This window comes from Enhydra lutris, unplaced genomic scaffold (genome assembly GCF_002288905.1).
Source record: "Enhydra lutris kenyoni isolate GAN:26980312 unplaced genomic scaffold, ASM228890v2 scaffoldscaffold2, whole genome shotgun sequence".
Classification (NCBI taxonomy): Eukaryota; Metazoa; Chordata; class Mammalia; order Carnivora; family Mustelidae; genus Enhydra; species Enhydra lutris.
The window spans coordinates 48,826,661-48,849,559 of NW_019154086.1; the positions used below are offsets into that span (position 1 = coordinate 48,826,661).

Here is a 22,899-nt window from a genome sequence, read left to right on the forward strand (position 1 = left end):
GAATTATGTATTGATTGATCACTATAGATACAAGGTCAAATATATAGATCAATCAGGAAAGACGTTAAGTGTGTATTTAAATGTAAAGGTAAGTAAAGTAAGCATACAACAGCTCAATTCCTGGGGCACCTGGGTGGCTCAGCGGGTTAAAGCCTCTGCCTTCGGCTCAGGTCATGATCCCAGGGTCCTGGGATCAAGCCCATCAAGGCTCTCTGCTCGACGGGGAGCCTGCTTCCCCTCTCTCTCTCTGCCGGTCTCTCTGCCTACTTGTGATCTCTGTCTGTCAAATAAATAAATAAAATCTTGAAAAAAAAAAAAAAGCTCAATTCTTGGTTAAAAAAAGGTAAGAGCAAGTCACTGCCACTAGAGATGCCAGCATTTACATCTGTCAACAGGCTGACCAAGGAGAAGCCTAGCCATTGGCATTCAATGGACATAGATCCTTTCAATTCACCAATGAAAGTCAAGTCCAGAACATTTTCAGTCTTTGTCTTGTTTATTTGTTGATGAAGGGTTTCTAGGAAGATTTAGCAGTGCTTCAATTTTCTGGACGTCATCTTTGGATTGATTTTTCTGCAACTTACTTTCAATTTCTTCAGGGAGGAGCTCAGTAAATTGTAGTCTGGCTTTGCTGTAATAAAAGAATGAAAAGAATATATCATGTACTGCTCTGTTTTTTAGTTCTCAGATTTTTTTTAAAAGATAGTATTTATCCATTCTCCCTGTGCCTTATGAGCAAACATTACTCTTTGTACGTCAAAAACAATGACTTCCTATGCTCCTAATCTGTTGCACTCACAGGCTGACTACGATTATCACATCACCAAAATGGACACTGCTGTGGCAGCAGCTTTGATTCCTAAAATATTCCAGAGTTCCTGCAGGGGTATCATGCAAGAACTAAAGCACCCCCAGCTCAAGTGTGAGCCTTGAAAACTGGCTGCCCTCTTGCCCTCAGGGCCAGAGGCGGGGCGGGGAGGGCTAATGTGAGCCCCCTGCCACTCCATCACCTCTCTATTGCCAGACGTTAAAGGAACTGCACAAAGGCTGTAACAATGGTAAATTCAATATGGAAAAGTCAGATGGGACAACACTATAGACGTATATTAACAAAGAGTTAAAATCCAATTTCCAAATAACACATCAGTTCTTTTTCTAAATCTAGTATTAGCTTCTTCCTTTCTTTAAGTGATTATCAAGGTCATCCATGACTTTTTCCCCAACTCTTCATTACAAGGTTTGACCATCTCTTCTTCTAGATCTCCATAGCTAGTTTTCTACATTTTCCACTCACTAAAACAATTTTTTATATTCTCACTCTGTTTGACCTTTCTATAATTATTTTCAAGCAAAGAAGCAGGCATAGAGTAAGTTCTTTAACTATGTATTGAATTAGGGTGCCTAGGTGGCTCAGTTGGTTACGTAGCTGCCTTCGGCTCAGGTCATGATCCCAGGGTCCTGGGATTGAGTTCCACATCAGCCCCCCTGCTCAGTGGGGTGCCTGTTTCTCCCTCTCCCTGCTGCTCCCCCTACTTGTGTTCTCTCTGTGTCAAATAAATCAATAAAATCTTTTTAAAAAAACCTACGTATTAACTCCTCAGGAATATCACTTATATATCATAGACATATAAATATCCTATAAATTTCTGACCCTTTTTCCTTCTAACGTATCTTTCATTAGTATAATTCAATTCGGTTTATTGTTTTTAGCCATTCTTGAGATTTTTCCATCTCTAAATAACTGATCAACTTTTCCAGTTATTTTTCTGGTTTCCTTCTTTTTTATTGGGATACAATTATTATCTGTTCATATTTTTCAAAACGTTAATACTTTTCCAACTTTCTGTATCAAATTCAAATACCAATATACTTTCCTTACTTTTCCATCTTCTTTCTCAAAGCTTCCTTTTCTTAAAAAACAAACCAAACCAAAAAAACAAGTTTCTTATGACCTAGAAATAGAAATAAGCTAATGCTTTCATGCTTTTAATTCTCCACATCAAATTTTACACTGGCACTTAGAATTTTAAGTGCTTTATCCTACAACTTAGATAACTACATATTCCACCTACCCTCTTACTCTGGAGAAGAGGAGTGAATGAAACAAATGTATATTGAGCATTGTGGTGTGATTCCGCCCTCAGAATGGCTGAGTAAACAAGAGGGCTTGAAGTTAAGTAAAATAGCCAAGGTCATAGAATTAATCAATAGCCTAGTTGGGATTCAAGGTTTGTTTTCAAGGTTTCAGTGGTGGCAAAATCCATGCTTTTTCTCATATAGAACCTAAGTCCCTGAACAACTGATCTACAGATATTAAGAATTTCCATGTGCATATGTGTGTTTAGCACAAATGGAAACTTCAAGTAAAAATATGAAAAAAGAAAAAAAAAGTCTGTTTATCTATTCAACTACCAAAACAGCAGCGGCTTTCGTCAGTACACAGGAAGCCAAGCCACGAGAATCCTTCGTACCAGGAGTGCTAGCTAGCAGCCTGTTATGGTCATCTTACAAAGAATCAGCACAAAGTCCACTCTCAGTCTGATAACTGGACCCCAAGGAGTGACTAGATGGCAGGTCAAAGTTTTCCTCCTCTTCAGTGGCATCCAGTCCACTAACAGCCACTTTAACTACCTAATTCATGTGCATCCACAGCAAGAAGTGGAATCTTTGAACGCAGAGACCTAACATGCTCTGTATTGTTCACAGATGCACGTGTAACGTGGGATATAACCTTTTAAATAATGCCAAGTGAAACTCATTCATTGCTGTCCATTTCCTTTAAGTAATTTCCTATGCAGTCAAGAATATAGAAAAAGAAAAAAATATGCAACCAAGTGAGGTTTGGAATATCTTAACTTAAAAATAAATGTATCTAAAGAATGTCCCTCATCAGATTAAAAATAAAATTAGTGTCTTTCAGTTTTCTATTCCTTCACTAAAAAGATTAAAAAACCAGATAGTGTACAAGTTGAAGAAAACGAAACACTTCTTTGAGATTTATTTATTTATTTTTCTAAGTAATCTCTACACCCAACATGGGACCTGAACTCACAACCCTGAGATTAAGAGTGCTCCTCTGACTGAGCCAGCCAGGTGCCCCAGAAACTCATCTTTGAGTTGAGGGGCAGTTTAGAGGAGCTGGGTTAAGAGAGCATCAGGATAGCTAAGAAAGTCAGATACCCTCATCTTCACATGCTCCTTACCTCTCTTCCAGCTTCAGCTCATGGAGTGCTTTGCGATCCTTCTGTGTTCTCTCTTGGACAGTCTCACCATAGAACTTCTGAAATGCCATCAACAGACTTCCTACAGGAGTGCTGAGAGGGAAGCAGAGAAAGCTATGGACAAAGGAGCCATTAGCCCACACACCATGGGAAGGTCTGCTAATGCATAAGCAACACCGACTGAGCCACTTCTTCTCTGACAGGTATAGGAACTCTGACAAAGTGTCCTTGTTGAATGAAAAGAAAATTATTAAGGCAATTTCCTTCCTCCTCTTCTAAACAGTAGAAAAAAACAATGACTGCAACATCCTAAAATTAACTGGTATAAAAACAACAGGTCTATAAATTGGCTCTGTGTTTTATCATGAATGATAAACTGGGAAAATATATACTTATGACAGTTCTAGTAAGGAGATTTATACTGAAGATTCCTCAGAAGTGAAATCACCACCAGGAATGGTACCGAACCCAGTAGGAGGCAGGAACTGTGGAGGGCATTTTTGGTTGGAGGAAGGATACTACTAGCTTCTGGAGGTGGAACCACCAAAACATTCTCAAATTCAGAAGTCTGGCACAACAGTCTCACCTGTAATGTCAATAGTTACTATCAAGAAACTGATATAGGTAACACTTACTACAATAACAGAAGAGGGTTTGGTTCTTGTGTTCTTGAAGAGAAGTTTTTGACTCTGATATAACTTAAATTTCCACAGACTGCAATGTAAGTAAGCTCATTCAAAAAAGTATTTTTGCTAAATGCATATGTCCAATGACAGATAAAGAAAATGTGGTCTATACAATGGAGCACTATGCAGGCTTGAAAAAGAAGATCCTGTCACACACTACATGGATCAACCTTGAGGATGTTATGCTAAGTGAAATAAGCCAGTTATAAAAGGACAAATATTATATGATTCCATTAATATGAAGTATTTAAAGAGTCAAAATCATAGAAACAAAGTAGAAAGGTGGTTGCCAAAGGCTGGGGGGACAAAGGGAGGGGAGAATTAATGTTTAATGGGTAAAGAGTTTTCAGTTTTGCAAGATGAAAAAGTTCTAGAGATCATTTGTACAAAGTGTGAATATACCCAACACCACTAAACTGTACACTTAAAATGGTTAAGATGATAAAATTTATGTTATGTGTTTTTAATGACAAAGAAAAAGAAATTATTTTGGCTTCTAATTTCAACAGTTTTCCCTTTCAAACTAAGCTGGTATATTAAAAGCATAACAAGGAGTGCCTCGCTGGCTCAGTCAGTAGAGCATGTGACTCTTGATCTTGGGGTCCTGAGTTCGAGCCCCACATTGGGGGTTGAGTTTGCTAAAAAGCAAACAAAAAAACACAATATAATAAACATGTCAGCAATGGATTATGACATGCTGAATTTTTAAAAAGAATTTAAAAAAAGAATGCATGAATCTACAGTGTTACTTCCTCCTAAAAAGGGGATAGAAAAAGGGAGGGCATAGGTAGAGGGAAAGGGAGAATTCTTCTATTCAAGTAAATGCCAACTAACAAAAATAAAGAAAAGACAGAACTAACAAATCATTTTGCAACCATCTTTGTAATAACTGATGACACCAACAATTATAATAGATCATTAAAACCACAAGAAAAAAGATAGCTGGAGAACAGGCTATTCAATCTTATCCTACAGATTATTTGTTAATCACAATGGGAAAAAGATACCCTTAGAGTGGAGGAATTTAGTAGATACCAAATGTGATAGGCAGAATTCTAAAATGGCCCCCCAAACTGTCCTGCCTTAATCCCTCAACTATACATATATTATACCCATGATTATATTACAAGGGAAAATTTTACAGATACAATTAAGATTAGTAATCAGTTGAATCTGAGTCAATCAAAAAGTAAATTATCTGGATAAACCCTTTAAAAGCAGAGTTTTCCTTGGTGGCAGAGTAGAAGTCAGAGAGATTCAAAGTATGAGGATTCAACATGCTGGTTGCTGGTTTGAACATGGGGGGGTCACCATGAGAAGGAATGGGATGTCTCTAGAACAGTGGTGCCTGGCTGACAACCAGCCAAGGTACAATGACTTCAGGCCTACAGCCACAAGGATCCTGTCCACAACCAAAATGGTTTAGGAACAGATTCTTCCCCAGAGCCTCCAATAAAAGCCTGACTGAACAACACTGATTTTGTCCTTGTAAAACCCTGAACAGAGAGAGCCCATCTGAGCCTACTCAGACTTCTGACCTACAGAACTGTGATGTGATAAACGGGTAGTGTTTCAAGTTGCTAAATTTTGTGGTAATCTGTCACCCAGGAGTGGAAAACTACCGTACCAATTTTAATGGTATTAATTAATGACTATTAAAATTAATTTCACTTATAATCGCTGATACAATGTCTCTTGATATGATACACGGAAAAGGAAACAACTTCACCTATATTGTGTTCCTGATGAAAATATTTAACCTAAATCTAATCCTGAGGGGATAATCAAAAAAAATTGAGAAATTTTCTGGTGGGGGGAAAGGCAGTGGAACTGTTCTAGTTTAAAGGAATCAAGGGGTGCCTAGGTGGCACAGTCAGTTAAGCCTTGGATTCTTGGTTTCAGCTCAGGTTGTGGTCTCAGGGTCCTGTGACTGAGCCCCATATCAGGCTCTGTGCTCGTGTGGAATCTGCTTCAGTTTCATTCTTCCTCTTCCTCTACCCCTCCCACTTGTATGCACTCTCTGAGAAATAAATCTTTTCTTTTTTAAATAAAGAAATCAAAACCATGGGGACGCCTGGGTGGCTCAGTTGGTTAAGCAGCTGCCTTCGGCTCAGGTCATGATCCCAGCGTCCTGGGATCAAGTCCCACATCGGGCTCCTTGCTCATCAGGGATCCTGCTTCTTCCTCTGCCTCTGCCTGCCATTCTGTCTGCCTGTGCTTGCTCTCTCTCCCTCTCTCTCTCTGACAAATAAATAAATAAAATCTTAAAAAAAAAAAAAAAGAAATCAAAACCATAAAAACGATATACAATTGAATCCTGGGTTTAAAAAAAATTATTATAATAATTAAACATTTTTTTACTATGGACCCTATCTTAGATAGCTATATTGAGTCAATGCTAAATTATTTATTGTGATGATTATACTGTGATATCACTGGCAAATATTCATCATTTCATCCTGGGAGATACATGCTGATATATTCAGAGATGAGGAATTATGAGGTTTCCAAAGACTTAACCAAAAAGAAAAAAAGAGAAAGAAAAAGAACTGTACACACATTACACACATATACAGAGAGATATAAAATGAATATAGCAGATGTTAACAACTGGTGAATGTAAGTGACGAAAATACGGGTGTTCAATGTACTAAGTCATTCAACTTTTCTATAGGTTCAAAATGTCTCAAAGTAAAAAGCTGAAGACGAAAATTTTTAAAATTTATTAAACTAAACAAACAAAACCCAAACAAAACTTTATTTTTTTAAAGAGCATGTTTGTTAATTGTTTCTTATTCCTTTTTTCCTGCTCCTTGCAAATACCATTGTTCAAATTACAAGTAAGTTCAGGTGTCAGTGATATATAAACAGTTTTTACTCAGTAACTACTCTAAGTAAAATCAACCGTTTGGAGTAGAATTCGAATTTGACAGTCAAAGCCACTGCCAATACAAGACTGAAGACCTTTTATAGGTTTTAAGATTTAACACTGTTCTTTAGAAATGAATGAGATTTTTAACAGGAAGGCATTAATGAATGTTGTGTTAATTTAGAATAAAATTGTGTTAACACTTACCCCAGCAAGGCTCCAATTATGCCACCAGCCACCAGACCATGCAGGCCCAAGTTTATTCTAAAGAGACCTCCTGTGACAGCTATTTTAAAGCAAACAAACAGAAAAAACCCTGATATTAAATTGTCTTTAAACACTAGAATCTATCTTTAAAGTTTTCCTTCTATAAAAATGACATAAACCCCTAAGTAAGTTTTCTGAACCCAACATGAATATACCACCACGATCTCTTCCACACTGCAGGTTCAAAGGAAAACATTCCTTTTATAAACCTACTTTCTCCATCTGTTCTAGGGTCTAATCTCTTCTCATTCTCTTCAATGTTTGCCCACCTCCTCTTAAGAATCTGTAATTTCTTCACTTCCACCTCTTCCATTTCTTCCTTCTTCAAGAAAAGCTTTCCCCAAATAAAAACCCCTGCAGTTTATACCTCCCCCCACCACCACAGCCTCACCCTTTCTTTACTGCTACACGCCTCAGGCAGGCCTGCAAGCAAGCGGGCATTTAGCCTACAGTGCCACCTGGTGGTCAGTGTAGAGGTCCCCTTTCCTTCCCATGGGAATGCTCTATCTATGATGTCATTCATTTTCCTCCCTTACTAGGTACAATACAACTAATGCCGTCTTAGGTAGTAACATTGTTTAAAAAAAAAAATCTGAGATCTATTTCTCTTATTTAAGAACTATTTATCATTTTTTCATTTCCTACATTTTAAAATTAACAAGAATGAAAATTATCTTTAATTCTATTACCCAGAGGTAGTAATAAATTTGATCTTTTTTTTTCCCCCAAACAAAACATTTAAAAAAAATAAGATACTTTTTAAAAAACCTATTAGAACAGGTTTTAGGACACTGACAACACTAAATGGTGGCAAGGATGTGGAGCAAAAGAAACTCTCATTCACTGCTGGCTGTAACCCAAAATGGTATAGCCACTTTTGAAGACAGTCTGACAGTTTCTTACCATATGATTCAGCAATCATGCTCTCTGGTATTTACAAAAAGGAGCTGCAAATTTATGTTCACACCAAAATCTACACACAGACATTTATATATAGCAGCTTTGTTCATAACTGTCAATACTTGGAAGCAACCAAGATGTCCTTCAGTTGGTAATGCATAACCTGATACACTCAGACAATGAAATACATAGGTAATAGTAGATAATGCATAAACTGGCATTCAGACAAAAGCACTAAAAAGAAATAAGCTATCAACTAATGAAAAGACACTGGAGGAAACCTGAATGCATATTATTAAGTGAAAGAAGTCAATCTGAAAAAGCTATATAGTATTATATAACATTCTGGAAAATGCAAAACTATGGAAACAGCAAAAAAATATCAGAGGTTATCAGAGGTTGGTAGGTGGGATGCACAGGTAGAGCAGATTTTTAGGGCAATGAAAATGGTCTTTATGATACCACAATAATGGACACATGTCCTATTTGTCCAAACCCATAGGATGTACACCAAGAGTGAATCCTAAAGGAAACTATGGACTTCAGGGGATAATGATGCATCACTGTAGGTCCTTCAATTATAACTAATATCCCACTCTGGTGTAAAATGTTCATAGTTGGGGAGACTACATATAAGTGGGGGAGGGAGTATATGCAAAATCTTTGTATCTTCTGTCCAATTTTACTATGAACCTTAAACTGTATTAAAGGTGGGGAGGGAGTAGTGAGGCTTATTAAGCTGTCAGCAGCCATACACCAAAAACGGAGTTGGACTCTTTATTACACATAACTATGTTTTCTATGAATAAAGACAATTTACTTTGTTTTTCTCATTCTTGGTACTTTTTGTTTCTTTTTCTTACCTGAATGCATTGGTTAAAGTCTTAAGTATAATGCTGAATATGACTGTATTCTTCTCAAATACCTAAATTACAAGTGTATACATCTGTGCTGTATTCCTAGTCTTAGGGGAAAACCATTCAGTCTTAAACATGACATTTGCTGCAGGTTTTTTCATAGATGACCTTCATCAGGTTAAAGAAGTTCCCTTTTATTCCTAGTTTGTTGAGAGTTTTTAATTCTGAATATTGGATTTTTGTCAAATGATTTTTCTAAGCTAACCTTAAATTCCTTGGATAAACTCACTTGGTCATGATATAATAATCCTTGTTTGATGCTGGATTTGGTTTACTAGTATTTTGTTAAGGATTTTTGTGTGTATACTTTTTTTTTTTTTTTTTAAGTAAGCTCTACACCCAACATAGGGCTTGAACCCACAACCCTGAGATCAAGAGTCACATGCTCTGCCAACTGAGCCAGCCAGGTGCCCCTGTTGATTATACTCTTGAATGACAGTGATCTGTAGTTTTGTTGTTTTCATCTAGCTTTGGTATAAGGAGAATACTAGTCTAACAGACTGAGTTTGAAAGTGTTCCTTCCTCTTCTATTTTTTGAAAGAGTTTGTGAAGGAAATTTCCCAAATACCCATTGAAGCCATCTGGTCCTAGGCTTTTCTTTGTGAAAAAAATTTTAATAATTTAGTTTATTAACTTATTATGGGCTATCCAGATTTTCTATTTCTTCTTGAATAAGTCTTGGTAATTTGTGTCTTTTGTTTTTTCTTCTTGGTCAGTCTTGCTAAAGGTTGTCTATTTTGGGGGTGCCTGGGTGGCTCAGGGGGTTAAGCCTCTGCCTTCAGCTCAGGTCATGATCTCAGGGTTCTGGGATAGAGTCCCGCATCGGACTTTCTGCTCAGCAGGGAGCCTGCTTCCCCCTCTCTCTCTTCCTGCCTCTCTGCCTACTTGTGATCTCTCTGTGTGTCAAATAAATTAAAAAAATCTTAAAAAAAAGAAGTCTATTTTATCTTTTCAAAAAAGCCAACTTTTGGTTCCACCCATTTTTTCTTTTTCTTTCAATTTCAATGAGTTTTGCTTTAATTCTAATTTCCTTCTGTCTGCCTACTTTGGGTTTATTTTGCTTCTCATTTTCTAGTTTTTAAAGGTAGAAGCTTAGATTGTTCATTTGAGATCTTCTTTTATAATGTAGATGTTTATAACTATAAATTTCCTACTACAAACTAATTTGGGTGCATCTTAGAAATTTTGACATGTGTTTTCATTTTCATTTAACTCAAAATATTTCTAATTTATCTTGTGATTCCTTGTGGTCTACGGGTTATTTATAAATATGTTGTTTAAATTTCCAAATACTTGTGGATTCCCCCATCTTTTTTCAGTTTAATTCCACTGAGGTCAGAGAAAGTATGTTGTATGATTTCAGTACTTTAAATTTATTAAGACTTGTTTTGTGGCCTTATATACAGTCTAGCCTAAAGATTATCCCATGCGCACTTGGAAAGAATGTATTCTGCTGTTGTTGGGCAGACTGTTCTATAGATCTTAGTTCATACAGGTTGATAGTGTTGTTCAAATATTCTATATCCTTGTTGATATTTCCTCTAGTTGTCCTATCCATTACTAAAAGTGTCATATTAAAGCCTCCAACAACTGTTACTGAGTTGGCTATTTCTCGTCTCAATTTAGTGTTTGTTTCATGTATTTAGAAGCTCTGTTGCTAGATGCATTTATGTTTATAAATGTTATATCATCTTGATTAATTGGTTCTTTTAACATTATAAAATGTCCTTCTTTGTTGCTAGCATTTTTATATTAAAGTCTATCTTGTCTGATACTAGAAGAGCCACTCAAGCTCTTTTCCTTACTGTTTGCATAGTTTATCTTTTTCCATCATTTTATTTTCAACTTACTTGTTTCCTTGAACTAAAATATGTCTCCTGTAGACAGCATACAGTTGATCCTTTTTTAATGGAGTCAGACAATTTCTGCCTATTGATTGCAGTGTTTAATCTACTTGTGTTTAATGTTATTACTGATATAGCTGGATTTAGGCCTGCCATCTTACTGTTTTCTATATATCTTATTTCTTTTTTACCTTGTTACTACTTTAAAAAGTTACTTTATTACTTGCTTTAGGGATTACCCTAGCTTCTTAATTTATCACAATCTACTTCAGATCAGTAACAATTTGAGTCCAGTAACATGTACAAAGACTGTTCCAATACAGCTCCACTCCTCTCCCATTTTGTGCTATCATTGTCACTTACATTATGTATATATGTTAAAACACAACAATACAATGTTATTATTTTACACAATCATATATATTTTAAAGAAGGGAAAAAGTTAAGAAAGGAAAAACAATGGGTTTATGACTTTTCTATTAACCTACATATTCACCATTTCTAGTACTTTTCATTTCTTCCTGTCAAGTTACTACTTCGTAACATCTCCTGTTTTAAATATGTTCCAACGTATTTCCATTCCTTCCCTCTCACTTGTGCTATTAATGCCATATACAGTTTTAAACATGCTATATGTCTAATACTTTGATTATATTATTACTTTATGTATTATTTTTTATTAGTTATGTATTATCTTTTATATCAGTTAAAAGAAAATATATATTTATACAACCTTTAATAATTACTTATGTAATTATCTTGACCAATGCTCTTTAAAGCTTCACATAGAGTGAGGTTACCATCTGGTATCCCTTCCTTTTAGCCTGAAGAATTGCTATAGAATTATGTAAGGCAGTTCTGCTAATAATAAATTTCTTTCTTTGTTTATCAGCCAACGTCTTTACTTTTGCCTTCAATTTTGAAGAATGGTTTACTAGATATAGAATTCTTGGTTGACAATTTATTCTTTTCAGGCCTTTGAATGCCATTCTACTGCCTTCTTGCTTCCATCATTCTGATGAGCAACTGGCTGTTAATCTTATTGGGGCATTCCTTGTATGAGTTGTATTTTTCTTGCAGCTTTTAAGATTTTTCTCTTTCAACAGTATAATTATTACATGTCTAGGTGTGACTCTCTTCATGTTTATTCATCTTACAGTTTGTTGAGCCTCTTTGATGTATGGATTAATGTTTTTCAACAAATTTGGGAAGTTTGTAGTCTTATTTCTTAAAATACTTTTTTCTGCCCCTTTCTCTCTTTTCTCGCCATCTACCATTCCTAGCAACCTGTTGGTATTTGATGGTGTCCTATAGATTGCTGAGGCTCAGTTCACTTCTCTTCATTTTAAAAAATTCTGTCCTTCAAGGGCACCTGAGTGGCTCAGTCAGATAAGCGTCTGCCTTCGGCTCAGGTCATGATCTTAGGGTCCTGGGATCAAGTCTGGCATTGGGCTCCCTGGTCAGCAGGGAGTCTGCTTCTCCCTCTCCCTCTGCCCCTACTCACCACTCATGTGCTTACTCTCTCTCTCAAATAAAATCTTTTAAAAAATTCTGTGCTTCACAAGAGACAATCTATACTGATATATCTTCAGGTTCACCAATTCTTTTCTGCTACTTTAAATATGATGTTGAACTCCTCCTCTCCAGTGAACTTTTAATTTCTATTGTGATATTTATCAACTCCAGAATTTTTATTTGATTCTTTTTTGTAATTTCTGTCTTTACTGACATTCTCTATTTGATAAGTCACTGTCATCAAACTTTTATTTCTTTAAAAATGGTATGAAGCCTTTTGCCTGCTATGTTCAACAGATGGGTCCTGTCAGAGACAGTCCCAATGACTGCTTTTTTTAATCCCATCTTTGCATGTCTTACAATTTTTTTGTTTTTGTTGAAAACTGCATATTTTAGGTAATAAATTATAGCATCTCTAGAGTTAGGACATCCTTCCAGGGGATGGCTATAATTCTTTGTTTATGTAACAACTTGCCTGGACCAATTCTACAGAGTCTTTTTTTCTGCAGACTACAGCCACTAATGCCTTTCATTAATTTTTATCTTTATGCCTGGCTTCCTGGGCATCACACTGGCTTAAGCAGTCATCCATCGAGTCATCAGAGGTTATGCTTAAACATCTCAAGCGAATAAGGTTTCCATTCCTTGCCAACATATCTGTGGTTGAAGAATGCATTCAAAGTTTATAAATCTTTTCTGGCTTTTTCTTTTAGTGTCCACAATTAACCCTTACAATTAGCTAAAGATAAGCAGCTTGCTAGAGCCCTTACCAGTCTCTCCTGAATTTGCATAAATACTTACACATGTGTGCAACTTTCCAAAGTGCTAGGAATAAGTGGGATCTTATTAAAGACTTCTTGGACTGTCTTGTTCCCTAGATATCCCTGTTAAGATTCCACCTCCTCGGAGCGCCTGGGTGGCTCAGTGGGTTAAAGCCTCTGCCTTCGGCTCAGGTCGTGATCTCAGGACCCTGGGATAGAGCCCCGCATCAGGCTCTCTGCTCTCAGGAGCCTGCTTCCCCCTCTCTCTCTCCCTGCCTGCCTCTCTGCCCACTTCTGGTCTCTGTCAAATAAATAAATAAAATCTTTAAAAAAAAAAAAAAGATTCCACCTCCTCTGCCAGGCTATTCCTCACCTCAAATAGTAACAAAACCTCAGGTTAGGTGTTTGACATTATCCTTCTTTGTTGCAATTATTTTTGCAACACCCCTTGGCTTGAAATTTTCTGATCTCTGCTCCAAATAAAGCCAGCCACCTTAAGCAGCAGAAGCTGGTTCTCCAATCTATCCTTGTGAAATTTCTGCATCATGGAGCTGTGGGTTAGAGGGCAAGAGCAGTCCTAGGCTGAAACACCACAGACTCTCAATGTTCTTAATGAGACTCAGTATAAATTCTTGGATAAATGCTTACTGATCTACTGGGTCCTTGTGGTCAACCTCTAGCATCTTTAAATGGTTGTTTTTGATAATTCTGTCCAATTCTATTATTGCTTTTTGTAGAGAGGATTTGTGAAGCTTCTCACTCAGCCATTCTAGACGTCAAATATACATTTATAAATGTCCAGATTGAATGCCAAGTAATAAGAATGAGAGGAGATATCCTTGACCTGATTCTGACTTCAGGGGAAATTACTTTATGCTACACCATTAAGTTCAATGTTGGTTGTTGGTATGAGATAAAAACTTCTATTGTATCAGATGTATTTTTCTATTCTTATTATTTTTACTAATTTTTTAAAATATTTTATTTATTTATTTGTCAGAGAGCGAGCGAGGACAAGCAGGGGGAGTAGCAGTAGAGGGAGTAGCAGGCTTCTTGCTTAGCAAGGAGCCTGATTCAGGACTATTTTTACTAATTTTACACTCAGTTTATATTCAAGAGACATCTTTCTACTCTACTCTGCATCAAAGAGTTGTGAAAAAGGCAAAGACTTTCTCTGATCAAGTAAGTCATCTATTAGAGAAGCAAAACAACAGCTATAACATAATGTTATCAGTGCTTCAATTAAAGTATTTACAGTAAATTATGGGAACACAGGGGAAAGACACCTAAAAAGACCCAAAGATAAGAAAATAGGGGCTAGAAAGGACCTCTAGGGAAACTGAAGCTGAGAGATGAGCTTGAAAGATAGGTCCAATAAGAGCTGAACAAAAGTGTCTGTGGGACTAGGAAGACAGGTTCAAGATGGACCAACACATGTAAAGCAAGATTATGTTGGGTTTGGGAAATCAGAGTAGAGTCATAGGGCAGAGCAAGAGCAGTATATGGGGGCCAGATGAAGAATCAACATTAAAATGATGGGAAACTATGGAAGAAACTCAAGCAAAGAAGTGTTACAATCATATTCATATTTCAAAAAAGTAAGGCAACACTGGAAGTGGAGCACATGAAGACTAGAAACAGGGAACACCAGACAGCAGGAGTAGGAAAAAAGAGGAGCTGAGGGTCCATATATATTAAAGGAATATAACTGATAGGACTAGAATTTTGGAAAGAGGGGGATAAAGGGCAGAACCATATCATTGCTTGGCTTTGTTGCTGTTGTTGTGGTTTTTGTTTGTTTGTTTTTTAATTTAACAGGGTAGATAATAGAGAACATAACAGCAGGAACAAGTATGGAAGCTGGAGAAGGAAGACAGTTTGGTTTGGATACAGGCATATGAGTCTACAGAGTACCCATGGAAAAATGGTTGCAAGTTAAAAAAGGGAAAGTTCCAGTTTCTTCAATGCTATTAATGCCTATTTCTAGTTTCGTATTTTAAAATGTTTCCACTCAATTGTTAAGTTCAAATTATGTGTATGTGTGTTTGCCTGTGTGTATATACATATACACAGAATATGTATATGTGTATGTATATACACAAAGAGAGCATGCACCCCACAGAGAGCACAAATGATAAAGCAAATGGGCTGAAATGTTAACAACAGTTGAGTCTCCATATATAAAAGCTGTATGGTGTTCCTTGTATTACTTTTACTTTTAAAACTCTTTGTAAGCTTGAAATTATTTCCAAATTAAACATATTGTAAATGTTATATGCACTATATGTAATGTTTTTCTATGTGAGAGAATGTACACGAGTTAGTGAGTGTTTGAGTGTATATGGCACTTGATTTGCATTTCTGGAAATAACATTTCAATACTTTTTTTAATGTTCATTTTAAAGAAGTCACATTTACCAGAGGCACAGACCTTTAAAATAAAATCCAAGCTCTTACCATGAAAAATCTGGTCCCTTTCTACTTCACTTCACCAATCTCATCTCAAAGCCACTCTTTCCCTCACTCACTATGTTCCGGTCTTATTATCCTGCTCTTGAGAAACTTTTCTTGCCTTAGTGCCTTCACCCTCAATGTTCCCTCTGCGTAGGCTACTCTTTTTTATAAGGCTTACTTCTTCCCATTTTTCACACATCAGCTTCAATGTCACCTCCTCATAAAAACCTTCTCTGATCACCCTGACCATCCCACTGCTTCACCTATTTGCTACCTTTTATCACAGCAATCTTTCTCCCCAACCACATAGATGGTAAACTCCATGAAAGCAAAGACTTTTCTGTTTTGTTCACCAAGTACGCCAAGAGCCACGCATAATGCCCTTCACATATTTTGCAAGAATGTTGAATGAGATGTGATAAGAAGCTAACCAAAGAATTCAGTAGCTCTTACTTACAAGTCCTTAAATATTTTCCAGACCATATCTGAGAAGACTGAAAAACATAAACGAGAACAAAAATGTCTTACCTCCTGCAATGACAAAATGGCTTAGGGCACTTTTATTTCGGTACACATTTAGACCAGTGTTGACTGTGCTGGGAAGAAGGGAGAAGGAAGAAAACATAAAATTTAAAGCATATCCCCCTTACTTTCTTTTTTTTTTTTTAAGATTTTATTTATTTATTTGACAGAGAGAGAGATCACAAGTAGGCAGAGAGGCAGGCAGAGAGAGAGAGGGAAGTAGGCTCCCTGCTGAGCAGAGAGCCTGACGTGGGGCTCAATCCCAGGACCCCAAGATCATGACCTAAGCTGAAGGCAGAGGCTTAACCCACTGAGCCACCCAGGCGCCCCATCCCCGTTACATTCTTGACCACAATTTTCCTTAAAGAAGTGCCCACTATGTCAATTCCTGGTCTTAGTCTAGGCCCTGTCAATGTGTTCCAGATTACTAATATGCCTATGGGTTTTCTAGGTGGCCCGCCTTCTGCTGAAGAATGAACCAAAGAACAGTCAAATTTCTGGAAAAAATATTCACTTAGAAAAAGAAATGTAAAGAAAAATTTTGCAGAATTTCTCTTACTTAGAAACCTTGTACCTATTTGGATAATAGTAGACTTTCACCCATGGATGCAAAACTACATTTGGACCGATCTTTTACACAGAAAGATAAAAGTTCTTGAGGAAAAGGGTATTATGAATCACTTTCATGTGGGTATTTAGTTTTTAAAAATCCCACTTGCTCGGGGCGCCGGGGTAGCTCAGTGGGTTAAAGCCTCTGCCTTTGGCTCGGGTCATGGTCCCAGGGTCCTGGGATTGAGCCCTGTATAGGGCTCTCCGCTCAGTGGAGAGCCTGCTTCCTTCTCGCTCTCTGCCTGCCTCTCTGCCTACTTGTGATCTCCGTTTGTCAAATAAATAAATCTTTAAAAATAAATAAATAAATAAATAAAAATCCCACTTGCTCAAAAGATGTGCTCCTAAAAGAATACCGAGAGCCTTTGTCATGATTCAGAGAGCACTTACTTGAATATAGTCACAAACACTGTAGTTCTCCAGCTCCAGCGCCAGCCATACCGGATGAAACCTCGTGTGGCAGCACGATGTGCAGATTGCTAAAGGTAACGAAAAGGCTATGAGGTTCCAGAACACCCTGGTACCTTCTTTATTCTGAAAACTGTGGCAGAGGGATGTTGGCTTATGGATTAAGCAGGGACACCTAAACAGAAACATCCTACAATCTCTAGAAATATCATTGTTTAAGTGGTGAAGCTAAAGTGAAAGTCCCACACCATCCTATTCCATCAGGAAATGGAAAAGGCACTAAGAATTGCCAGTGTCAACCGCGTAATCCAACAGTGAGGCATAAAGTGACAATCTATATGGTAAATGCCATAGCAGATATAACATTAGTGGTAGACATGCTTTTTATATTCAGGAAATCTTGGGAAAAAGAAACCATAAAATTAAAAAGCACAACCAACTAAATGGTAAATTAAAGGGAAAGGATGATAGTAAAATAGATATGCAGGAAAGGAACAGAGAAAGAAGAGAAGTGATATTTATCATCCATCTTCTATGTAAAAGTTGTGTTAACATATTACCTCATCTAATCTTTACAACATGTTTTTCAGGCAGGTCTTCAGTTTTTACTAAAGCAGAGAGAAGTTTCTTACCAAAATTACTCAGCCAATAAAGAATAAAGTCAGAATTGGAAAACAGGTCATCTGTCTCCACAGCACTTTTTCACCACACACCATGGAGCAAGTCTGGTGTAATATTCTGAGGATATGGTCTAGACTTTGAGAGAATTCCCAAGTGGATTCTTAACTACTATATGATATTGGGCAAGTCAAAACTCTCTGAAGAGTATCAGGATGGACTCATGGCTTTATGTTTTGTTTTTTGTTGTCTTTTTTTTTTCAAGATTTATTCATTTATTTTAGAGAGAGAGAGCATGTGAGCAGGGGGAAGGGCAGAGGGAGAGGGAGAAAGAGAATCCCCAAGCAGACTCCCTGCCTAGCACAGAGGCCAACACAGGCCCCAATCCCACGACCCCGAGATCATGGCCTAAGCAAACACCAAGAACCAGATGCTCAACCAACTGAGCTACCCAAGTGCCCCTGAATTCATGGCTTTTAATAGGTGGATAAATAAATAAATATAGAAGTGTGTATGAATATGTGTATAGAAGTACACATGAACACACACATTTCCTAATTTTGTCTACTTATGGTCCAAAAGCCATGATAACTATAAGCAATGAGCACACCTAGCATCAAATCTTAGTTTTTAAATACCATTTTTCCACTAAAAGAAACTAGAATGCTTTGATGATAACTAATTCTGGGGCTGGTGCTGGGAAAGTAAAAGATGAGCCAGCAACATGCTGCTATGCTCAAAAGTAAACACATGTTCAAAGAATGATTGGGACACATCAAAAAGACAAAGGAGCTAGTTTGAAGGTCTCCAACTGTCCAAATCTAGGTCAATTTGAGCTTCACGATAAATAATGGTAATAATGGATTATGAACCTCTAGACTAAAGTAAGAATTCATGAGTCCATGATTTATTTATACAAATAAATCATAAAGAAACAAATACAGGAGGAGGAAAAGCTCTTCCTTAAAGCTGACTACTAAAAAATAAATATAGGAAAGATGGAATTAGAATATAACCATATAGCAACCACCACAGTACTAACTCTTCCAGGTAAGAGTAATCACTGAATGCTAAAACTAGAGCACAGAAATTTGTGGAAAAAATAGGATATTTACATAGTCTCAAAATATCTTATAAGTACCCATTAGAAACTTACTAATTACAAGGGGGGAAAAAAAGTAATCTTACAGTGGATAAGCCTGGCAAAGACCATCTCAACCAAGTGCCTTAAGTATGTATCATCAGGAAAGAAACAAAAGATACCACGTGCTCCTGATATAATGTACTTTAAAAAAAAAAAAATCGATTCTAGGATATTCCTGATAAAACTCAGAGCTGGAATCTAATCATGAGAAAACGTAAACAAATCCAAATTGAGAAACATTCTACTAAACATATAGCCCACAATCTTAAAAAATGTTACAATCAAGAAAGTTAAAGAAACTGTTCTGGATTAAAAGAGACTAAAGAGGCATGAAAGGCAAATTCAACATCTGATCAAGAATTAGATCCTGGACTGAAAAAAAATTTACTTACTTTTAAGATAAATTATATTAGTGGGATGACTACCAAAATTTACATAGAGTCTATAAATAAGATAAAAGTACTGTGTCAGTGTTAATTTCCTAATCTGGATAATATATTGTGGTTATAGAAGAGAAATATCTTTGTTTTCAGAGAATATATGCTGAAGTATTAATCATGACTACACCTTACTCTCTAGTAGCTACAAATAAATAACAGTATGCATTATACAGAGAATGATAAAATAAATGCAGTAAAATGTTAACATTTGAAGAATTTGGGTGAAAGGTAGAGAGGAATTCTTTGTACTACTTTTGCAACTTGTCTAAGTCTGACATAATTTCAAAAAAACCTCAAAACAACCCTCAGAGCTGTAACTTCCTCACTTATACAACAGAACTGATATACAAATCTAACAAATGAGTTAGCACTGCAGTTATAAATGCTAATTACTATTTATTGTGAACTAGTGTCCTCCATGGAGGCTTTGTGAATGGGGTTAATATGCTAACCTTGATAATTTAGCTAGGGATTAGAAACACATTTCAGAAAGTAAAGCCATGGTGGTAATCCCTCTGAAGATAAGGACCGTGGTCTGACAAGCCATGTGTATGCACTCTGGCATTAGGACTTTCACTGTTATTTATTAAGTACAGATTTTGTTTCTTTACTCTTACATCCTAAACCCTCCCAACCCTCCTACCTGAGTAAATTTAAAGTAAACTGCAAACTGCTGTGCCCTCAAATACTTTTAGAATAGCAGCACTTACCACAGCATCAAACCGGTTATGATAAACTTCTGCTTGGCTCTGTTCAACATAGCGCTGTTTAGCATGAATAAAAGCTGGTACTCCCCCATATGCCCAGCCAATGACGCCTGCTGAAAGTGCCGCCTTATAAATATTCTCAAGTTCCTTTGAAGTTCTCTGTTGTTCGCTAGGACATCAAAAAGACAAAGTTGTTTGAGATCAATTTATGGATACTGCTCTCCAAAAGTATGTTCAAGATCATCCCAATACTAACATCACATCTTTCATCATGAGCAGAATCTTCTGATAAATTAAATCTTCTGATGAATTAAATAGCATGGTTATAAGTACCTCAAATCTCAGCCAATTTTAATCTACGCTGTTAGAAATTAGGCTATTAGTTGATTTCTCTTGGAAAGACAGTGACTAGAAGGGGCACAAGGGGAGCTTCTGAAATGCTGCTAAGTCTCTCGGTATTGGTATATAGTTTGTGAAAATTCATTGATCAATATACTTACGTATGTTTTTCTAGGTGCATATTATATTCCAAAAGAGTTTTTTTTTCCCCCCCTAAGGTGCTTTTATTAGATGACTATCATAACTCAATCACATCTCTAGAAGCAGGAAGAATCTGTAAGCTGGATCCAAAGATCAGTATTTTCCTTTTTGAAATTTTTAATAAGGATTTTATTTATTTATTTATAGCGAGAAAGAGAGAGTGCATGAGCACAAGTGGAGAAAAGAGAAGGTGGGGGGGGGAGAATCTCAAGCAGACGCCCCACTGGGTGCAGAACCCGACCCAGGGGCTTGCTCCCACAACTCTGAGATCATGACCTGAGCCAAAATCAAGTTGGTCACTTAACTGACTAAGCTGCCCAGGTGCCCTGTCAATAACAATTCTGAACTCAAAATCAATGAGTCTTTACAGTTCCTACATCTACAAGAGAAATCTAATTTCTTAGAAAACTGTAATTCTTCTAATTATGTCAATAGGAAAAACTCCAGTAATTTGAACCCTGTATTTATCTTTTATAGTGAATAAGATCAAAAACATTTACCTAAAAACTGGTATATGGTAGAAGTCAGAAGAGAAAATATAAAAGAGCTTAAAACTTAACAAGCCAGATGTATATGCTTTGCCTCCTTTTTGTTCCCTGAAAAATTCCATGACCTGGGTGATATTTATCCCCATTTTGCTGATACGGAAATAGAGGCTCAAAGTCCTATGGTTGGCCCAAACAGTTAATGAAAAGTGAAGAAACAGCATAGTGGTGGAAAGGACCTAACCTACAAATGGCAACATGGTTGTGGTTCTGGTTCTGTCACCCACTGTTAAGTGACCTGCAGCCAGATCACAATCTCTATAAAACTTAGTTTCCTCATCTACAATGGAGGGGAGCATGGAAATTACACTACACTACCCTCAAATTTATTTCAGTTCCAGCATTCTGTGGTTTATAAAGCTGGTCAAAATAACCCTCTTCTGTTATGCACTACATAGGATCTTTCACAAGTATCTCAACTATTAGAAGAAGAACGAGAAAGGCTGCCTCATTGTCTTTAAAATGAAGATGAGGGGTGTCTGGGTGGCTCAGTGGGTTAAGCATATGCTTTTGGCTTGGGTTATGATGTCAGTATCCCCAGATGATGGCCCATGCTGGGTTCCCTGTTCCTCCCTCTCCTTCCGCCCCTCCCCCTGGCTCATGCTCTCTTACTCGCTCTCTCAAACAAATAAAATCTTTTTTAAAAAAGATGAAATCTCAAGAAAGCAGGTAAATACGATTCTGCCAACAATCTCACAATCTCAGCAACATCATAAAACTTCAGTTAATTTAACCACTGGATAACACTGTAGTATGGTAATATACTCCATGAAAGGGCAAATTTTTCACCAGTAATTGGTAAATGAATAAATGATTAAATGAATGAATGAATGAGTAAAATATCCTGAGTTTTTCACTACAGTTAATTCAATTTGAAGGGTTATCCTTTATTCTGAAATAACCTTATCTGTTAATCCAGCTAATATCTTTTTTCATAAAATGAAAAATTATTTGCTATTTTTTTATATATTCCTTATTTGACAGAATAAAAATTTTACATGTCTCTTTGCATCTCTTCAGCCTTCATTTTTTGGAGAGGAGCAGGAGTTATGGCCACAAAGTATCAGTTTGGGATAAAGTGAAATATGAAAAAGAATAATGGAGCGGAATCTTGCAGATGTGGATTCCAGGGTCAATCTAGACACTATTAGCTCGGTCCAATTCTTCTAATTTGTAAAGCCAGAGGATTACACTAAAACTATATTCCCTAAATATCCCTAAGAGCTGGAACATGGAATGAGTTTCACCCTTACAGTCTGAAATTTGTCCTGTCAATCATCACAACTACCAAATGACAATGTCAGGATACAAGCCTGGGATTTAAATATTAGAACGCCAAATCTTATTTAAAAATAAACCACATCCAGGGGTCCTTCACCCCAAGATGACCCAGGTTTTAGGACACCTCTTCATAGTCCCCTCCCCACAGACCCTAGGCACTTTTACTCTTTGACAAACAGGTCCCGGAGGCGGTCCCATCCGGATTCCGAGTACTCGGGCTTTGGGACGTTAGAAGACAGCTTCTGACTCTCCGTGGGAGCCTCCGAATCGGCGGCCACAGCCCCCGCAGCAAAAACCCGAGGGAAAGGACTCAGCTGCCTGCGGGGGAAACTCTGTGGCGCTGGCCGCCGCACCTCCATGGCCTTCTCCGAACCTGCGGATAGACACATGCTTGGGTTCTCAGAGCTGCAAGTCCTCCCGGAAACACGGTGGGAGGACAGTAAGGATAACTGCAGTAATGAGTCAGTGAGTACCGGTGCACTAGGCCCCACCTAATCTGCTGCCAGCCTCGTCGCCACAGCTCCGGACATCCTCGTTCTCCGCGCCGGCGCTCACTTTGGAGGACCTTGGCTACACGAGACAGGAAGTCCCACCCTCACTGGGGCAAAAGCCAATGGGCGGGTAGACTGCGGAGCCCTAGTCAAAATACTT

General features: G+C 37.3%; 1 protein-coding gene across 1 annotated transcript; it reads right to left on the bottom strand.

The window, feature by feature from the left end:
* Positions 1–299: 299 nt before the first annotated feature.
* On the bottom strand, positions 300–22,835 carry LOC111150941 (translocase of inner mitochondrial membrane domain containing 1). The gene is made up of 8 exons (XM_022508640.1): positions 22,740–22,835; positions 22,414–22,621; positions 19,886–20,051; positions 16,956–17,044; positions 15,963–16,030; positions 6,984–7,062; positions 3,204–3,314; positions 300–631 (listed from the first exon to the last, which is right to left on the bottom strand). The coding sequence occupies exons 2-8, from the start codon at positions 22,605–22,607 to the stop codon at positions 481–483; spliced, it is 858 nt and encodes a 285-aa protein (XP_022364348.1). The 5' UTR covers positions 22,608–22,621; positions 22,740–22,835; the 3' UTR covers positions 300–480.
* Positions 22,836–22,899: the final 64 nt, after the last annotated feature.

Coding starts and splice junctions, on each gene's coding strand:
- LOC111150941 (XM_022508640.1), bottom strand. CDS start 22,607: ATGGAGGTGCGGCGGCCAGCGCCACAGAGTTTCCCCCGCAGGCAGCTG. Junction 20,052..22,413: donor CGGGACCTGTTTGTCAAAGA/GTAAAAGTGCCT, acceptor TTGATGTCCTAG/CGAACAACAGAGAACTTCAA. Junction 632..3,203: donor GAGCTGAAGCTGGAAGAGAG/GTAAGGAGCATG, acceptor CTTTTATTACAG/CAAAGCCAGACTACAATTTA.